The sequence below is a fragment of the Squalius cephalus genome (assembly GCF_949319135.1).
Source record: "Squalius cephalus genome assembly, chromosome: 17".
Taxonomy (NCBI): Eukaryota; Metazoa; Chordata; class Actinopteri; order Cypriniformes; family Leuciscidae; genus Squalius; species Squalius cephalus.
The window spans coordinates 26,440,409-26,447,555 of NC_137138.1; the positions used below are offsets into that span (position 1 = coordinate 26,440,409).

The 7,147-nt window shown below is 38.8% G+C and overlaps 2 protein-coding genes across 2 annotated transcripts; one reads left to right on the forward strand and one right to left on the reverse strand.

The window, feature by feature from the left end:
- Positions 1-1,477: 1,477 nt before the first annotated feature.
- Positions 1,478-4,040, forward strand: LOC307144452 (uncharacterized protein). Its single transcript, XM_079846843.1, has 6 exons — positions 1,478-1,683; positions 1,993-2,203; positions 2,563-2,675; positions 3,023-3,180; positions 3,311-3,443; positions 3,538-4,040. The coding sequence occupies exons 1-6, from the start codon at positions 1,498-1,500 to the stop codon at positions 3,994-3,996; spliced, it is 1,260 nt and encodes a 419-aa protein (XP_079702969.1). The 5' UTR covers positions 1,478-1,497; the 3' UTR covers positions 3,997-4,040.
- On the reverse strand, positions 4,040-6,902 carry LOC307144450 (uncharacterized protein). Its single transcript, XM_079846836.1, has 2 exons — positions 6,755-6,902; positions 4,040-5,824 (listed from the first exon to the last, which is right to left on the reverse strand). Exons 1-2 carry the CDS (start codon positions 6,880-6,882, stop codon positions 4,621-4,623), a joined length of 1,332 nt encoding a protein of 443 aa, XP_079702962.1. The 5' UTR covers positions 6,883-6,902; the 3' UTR covers positions 4,040-4,620.
- Positions 6,903-7,147: the final 245 nt, after the last annotated feature.

A 7,147-nucleotide genomic window follows, 5' to 3' on the forward strand; every position in this document is an offset into this window, starting at 1 on the left:
GTGACATGAAATGCAGGTGACAATAACAGGACAAGACATTACTCACCGTGTTTGTTGAGTGATTCTTACTCACCTGAGCTTTTTACTAACTCAAAGGCGCGGGCACGCGAGAGAAAAATAAATAAATAAAAATAGCTGAGCGCACGTGTTAACAGGCTAGCGAATTACTAGCGTGTTGTGCTAGTAGTAACGGAAGCTAGCGATGTCAAGTTAATCTGAGATGTTGGGTAAGATGTATTTAGTAGTAGTATAAACAACTAGAAATTGTAGTAAATGATGGTTCAAAACAAGGAAATACGAGGCTAAGACGGAGCTTACAGCACCGAAGCAAACACACTCACAGCAGGCAGCTTACACAGAAATAGTACAGAAATGTAAATATTTATCTTGAAATTTGTTTTAGATTTAGATAGACAATTTAATAGTATTTATAACTCCTAACTAGAGATGCACCGATTACAATTTTCTAGTCCGATTCCGATTTTTCATTGAGTTTGACCTGCCGATACCGATTTTAGCTGATTCCGATTTCATTTTTTCTAACCACTTTACAGCACACAGAAATATATATATATATATATATATATATATATATATATATATATATATATATATATATATATATATTTAATATTTATAATATATATAAATATATATAATATTTTTTTTTTTTTATTTTTTTTTATAAAATATCATATCCTTTTACCCAAACTGAATAATAAAAACAAGTTTAAATGGGTAAATTTTATATAAATATTTTTGAGTCTTCATTTTCTTTTCTGACATAACCTAATCCAGTTCTTGTTAAAACACAGTAGACATGCACATTCTGTGCATTTTGGGCACTTTTGTTTGATATCATATTTATTTTGTCCATCAAATGTGTGCTTTCACTTTAATTGAGCGTAAGCAGCGCAGACAAAATAGACTCGGCGGCGAAACCCTCGCTTCACTGCTGCTCACGCGCTGCTCCTGCTCCCGGTGTGAATGCACTCATTGATTAACATGCACGCCGAAAAAAATATGTGTGTAACGGCCGTTATTCACAAGGTTTCCTACATGTGCGTTCCGTGTGCACGTGTGATGCTGGTGATGCTTAATCATGGGGAGCCCGAGTGCATTTGACCCGCATAAAATCGGCATATGCCAGACTGACCGGCCGGTCGCCGGTTATGGCCGATCACGTGAAATTCGGCTAATTTCGGTCACCAGCGGATAAATCGGTGCATCTCTACTCCTAACTTAATAAAATAAGCTTTTTTTTACTATGAGGAATTATTACATCAAAATGTAGATCTGTGTGCAGGTAGACTACTTTATCTGAATGAAATACATACACTTCTCTCGCATTTGCTTGCGTGGCAGCGATTAACCCTTCGCGTGCCAGTGTTGGCACGCGTGCCTTAGGTTGCCGACGTCTGCCCTATTCGGTTGTTAAGTCTGACGTCACACGTGACGTTTAGCCTTTTCCGGTCCAAGCGCTCCGCTCGTCCAGAAATGACAATGGCGGAGCCTGTAAATTTATTTACGATCACGTCCTTCTTTAGTGAGGCACCCTTGGCGGTCAAAAAGGGTTTAAATTCTTTTAACTCCAACAGAGTGGTGAGTGTAGCTCATCACTCAGGTGGCATAATTAAGGGTAGAGTCCAGGCATCAATGAAAAAGAAGATTTACGAGGTTGAGGTGAGTTAGCTGTAAGCTAGCTAGCTAGTTGACAGAATTTGATATTCCAGGTTCTGGATGAGGTATTTCAAAAGAAAACATGTTCAGGACTGCTATAACTGTGGATGTAAACGAAGATGAAATGGCAAATATGTGACTGCCAGGTTTTAGAGGGTTAAGTTAGTGAACTTAGGCTAGTCAATTTACGTTAGTAATGTTAGTATGATCTGACAGCCCCGGGATGGCTACAGAAGTATAAGGATAAACATAGTGCTGGCGGCAATGTGTTTTAGAAGTGTTAGGGTGAGGGTTAAATTGTTTTCAATACAGGTTCACGTTGAGGGCCAGGCAGTCAGGTACAGCACATGCGAGTGCCCAATCGGCAGAGATAAGTGCCATCATATGGCAGCTTTGTTGATTTGGGTTGAGAAAAATGTGTCCCGCACCGACGTGGAATGTGTGTGGAAGAAGGCCAGCACTCCGAAGGGGGACGAAATTGCATCCAAGAGAGTGTCTGAGATGACACCAACCACAACACGAGGTTTGTAATAAGTTTGTTGATGTTGCCTGGTTTGAATTATTTTCTTAAATACGTAATGTGCTTTAAAGCTATTGCTAATAAGATTAATCATATTTATGAAACTCTTCTGACATACACTCACGGTGTGTTGTAATTCAGCTAGAAATCATGACCATGAGCTTTATCACCACATTGAAATATAGTTGCAAGAGGCTGAGATGTACACTGTGAATTTTTTTTTTTTTGTTTTAAAGCTCAGATTTTGTGCTATAAATGAATGATCTTAATAAAAGGCTGTTAAATTGAGAAATAATCATCACTTGAAACGATCTTAAATACTACTATTCATTTTTATAACCAGTTTTATACCATTATTTCAGCTGGCATCAAAAGACCTGTCACCCAGGAGGACAAAGAATGGGCTCGGGTGTCCTTATTGCAACTTGGGCATTTTACTGGGATGGGGTGGATTTTGAGTCCAGAGACGCCTCAGGTAATTTTTTTTTTTTTACTTTTGTACTTTCATGTTTCCTTAAAATTAGTAGAAACATTACAATAACACTACATTAAACCAATGACAATTCAGCTAGAATTTTGTCATCCATTTGTACAATGTTATGTTTAATCATTTCTTGAAATTTGAACCAAGTGTTTCAAACTGTTTATTATAGTTAAAAACTAACATTGCATAATTTAGGCTCATGAAAAATGTGGTAAACTACACACATGTATGTATGTATGTATGTAAACCATTGCTTTCATTTCAAATGTATTTTGTAAACACAATGTGGCTAAGTATGTGGACACCTCACTGACTTTACAACCTAATTTTAAATCTAGACTCTCCCAATCAAGACATTTGATGGGCTGATGACCAGCCCAGGTTTTGTCCAAGCTGAGGACAAGGCTCTATATCTGCTGTCAATGCTTGCTGTCAATGATCAGGAGAAGCAGCAGATTGAGGAAGCAACAGTTGGCCAGGCTAAGAACGCATCATGGTAAGAAAGCTTATTTTTGCTCAGAATTTAGAAAATGCACATGCCAAATGTCAGATGTTTTTGTACATGAAACTGTAATGCCAATTGTTGCGCAACAATGGCCTCTCTTGTGGCTGGTTTCTTTTAACAGGTTTGCGTATCGCAAGAAAAGGATAACCGCAAGTAATTTTGGTTTTGTCTTGGCAGCAGTCAAGCGGAAGTCTTACCCGCCTTCCTTATTCAAAACCCTGCTTGGCCAGTACAACCTCAAAGAAGGATCTAAAGTAAGTTGTAGTATAGTGAATATTTAAAGTGAAGGCATCTGTGTCTATGAATACACTTATTAAGACTAAGTGGTATTTGTCCCCTCCCCCCAAGGCATGTGATTGGGGAATCCTCCATGAGCCAAGGGCGAAGCAGGAATACACTGAGCGCACTGGTGTTGTTATACAAGAGAGGGGACTGTTCCTATCTGATAGCGGCCTGCTTGGTGGATCTCCGGATGGGACGGTGTCTGGAAACTGCGTGATTGAAGTCAAGTGTCCATGGTCAGCCAGAACCAAGACTATGCTGCAGGCTGCAGAGAATAGGGACTTTTTCCTGGAGTTTGATGAAGCAGTTGGTTCCCTGACACTAAAACAAACTCACAACTACTGGCATCAGATCCAGGGAAACCTGCACCTGACCGGAGCTAACAGCGGTCACCTGCTTGTGTGGACTCCTCTTGACCTTGTCCTTCTGCCAGTGCTCAAAGACCCAACATGGGCTGTTAACATTAACATTCTGGAAATATTTTATAAAGATGTTTTCCTGCCATACATTCTCTCACAGTTGTAAGTACTGTTCAATTTGAAAATAAATGAGAATTTGGCATCTCACACAAGCAAGGCATTTATTTATTATACACGTTTGTAGGACCTTCATGCTACACACAAAACTTTTAAATGTAACATTTTTTTTACAGTGTCCCTTTTAGATGTTACATGTACTTATCATAGCAATAACAGTACATTAAGCATAAATACATGCAACTAACCCTCAACCAATCCTACCCTAATATTACTCAGTACTTCAATATATAATTATACTGTAATATTGACACCTTAAAATAGAGTAACCAAATAAAACTATATATACAGTTATTTATCTGATTTCTGCAAGCAAATATGCAGGAACGAATGTATGTACAATAGTTAAAGGGATAGTTCACCCAAAAATGAAAATTAGCCCATGATTTACTCTCCCTCAAGTCATCCTAGGTGTATATGACATTCTTCTTTCAGATGAATACAATCGGAGTTATATTAAAAAATGTCCTGGCTCTAAGCTTTATAAGCTTATGCTAAAAGAGTAACCCTTGAACTTGACGCACAATATAATGACGATGGCTTCAGGGTGAGTAAATCATGGGCTAATTTTTATTTTTGGGTGCACTATCCCTTTAAGCTCAATACCTTTAACTCATCCAATTTCACGGAGAATGGGTGTTTGTAAATTTGTAAGACACACACACACTTTAAGAATTTTGTTAATATTTTGTTTGAACTGGTACGGAATGTGGTCCAAAATATGAAACAATTTCAGTCGCTGAATTGAACGTTCCACATGTATCCTAGCTTTTGACATGAGTCTGTTATTGTTCACTTCCTCCTGGGTAAACTGTCCATTGACGAGAAAAGACGGGATGTTCAGGGAAACTCCTTCTGGCAAAATGTCCCGAATTGTGAAGCCCTTGTCTGCCATTACCATATCACCAGGATTTAAATGTTGGAGAACTCCACAGTCAGCTGTTATTGCCTTGTCTGAGGCACTCCCACCGTACAGGTCACTGGCAAAAGTGATAACTCCGTTAGGCGGAACACCAATTAAAGCCTTAAGTGTGGTTCGTCCTTTGTACTGGCTGTACAAATTACACTGTGCATCAAGCCTCTCTGTGTTAGAGACGGCAACCTCTGTGCAGTCGAGCACGATCCTACAGTTGGGGAAGGGCTGGAAGCAGTATGGCAGTGATGTTTGATTCTTGGCTGTTGAGGGGATGTTGTTCTCAAGCAAACCGACATACAAAACATCATACAGGGCACTAATGATGGTGGTGAAGATGTTAGTTACTGTAGCTGTGCTACAATTAAACCTGGTTGCTAGGTCTACGTGGCCGCAATTTAGTCTAAGATTCATTAAGGTCAGGAGCAATTGATCAATTAGGGGTATAATTTGGACAGTCCAATCAGAATGATAGTGTAGTTCAAATTTAGAAAGAAGTGCTTCCAAAAACAGGACAGTGGCAGCATCAGGCAATCCAGTAAAATACTGAACTCTGTCAGGGCTGGAAGAAATTTGACTAAAGGAAAAAGTTTGCTTCTGTTTCTCCAATTGTTTTTTCAATTGGTCATTCTCTCTCCTCAGCATGTCATTCTCCACCTCAAGTGTCACAAGACTTTTTGAAGTACATGGGGTCTCTGCAGTTACCATGTCAGCATCCGTTCCCTCATCCTCACCACTGCTTGGGACCATTTGTTTCTTCCGTTTAAGGAGATGGCTGAGGTGCTCAGGGAATTGGAAAGTCTTCCCCTCATTCCAAGCAAATCGCGATGGCCCAGCAGCTTTTCCACTGGGGAAATGCCAACTGCACACCCTAGAGTTGCAGTTTGGGGTGAAGTTTTCACGTCTGTAAAAATTATAAACAAAATAATTTTAATATTACTTAAATTATTTGTCATGTGAATACACTACAATAACATTAAAGCAGTCATTGGCAATAATTGCTGTCTACAAATGTTTTGTTTCAAGTGTGTACTGTACACTGTAGTTTGTGTCCGTTTTTATTTAGCTTGTTGTCCTGTTAGTTTATGCTTGTTCTGTGTATGTACACTGAGAGCTATGTAAGATCAGAGTCAAATATGTAAACATACCAGGCCATTAATCATGATTCTCATCTTATATCTCAGATTCCCTCCAACAATACTTAATTATTATAGCAAGAAAAAACATTAAACCAGTTAAAGTATGATAATATGCTAACATTTCTCATTAACGTTACACCCATTTACCTGTTTTTTACTTTTAAATCTGATTTCTTCAATCAAATTTGCAGAAACGAATGTATGTACAATAACTTACAGTTAAAGGAATAGTTCACTAAAAAAAGTGAAAATTACCCCATGATTTACTCACTCTGAAGCCACCCTAAGTGTACATGACATTCTTCTTTCAGACGAATACAATCGGAGTTATATTAATAATGTCCTAGATGTATTATAGAAATGAGAAACGTTAGCAGATTATCATACTTAAACTGGTCTAATGTTTTTTTCTTGCTACGTAGGCTACACACATCTTTGTGCTTCAGCTTATCTTTGACTATTGCCAAAGCTAATCTTCGCTAGCTAGTTTCATCTTAACTAGGCGGCACAGAACAATGCATGACAACCGAAATTTGATGCAAGATTTGTGTTTATAGCAACAAACAACACATAAAACCCATAGACTACATAAGACTTTTTCTCAAAGCACTGGTTTTGCTTTGGCGCCAGTGGGTGTTAACGTTAGCACCCACTGGCGCCCAAATGTCTTCATTCGTTTAAGATTTGTAACTTACCTTATCAACTGCAGCCATTTCCTCTTCTCTTTGTCCTCACAGGGAAATCGGTAAAATGAAAGCTGAATTTCACTTGTCTTTTTTAACTCAGATCTGTTAAAACAACACGGGACACAGCACTGCGGCATTGTAAAAACACTAGCGAAAGCGGTAGGTAGGTAGAGCGGACGCGGACTTTGGACCCGGAAACAGTATTATCGGAGAGTGGTTACGTCACGACTTAACCGGATACCCTCATTCACTATTCCCTACATTAGTTCACTAATACAGTCCTCTTGACAGAGTGAATGAAAAGAAGTGAGTGAGTTGAAAAACCGATGAACACCTGATAAGCAGAATCACTGAAGGACAGAGAAACAAGAACAGAAAAAAGAGAAACACAAGAACTACAAC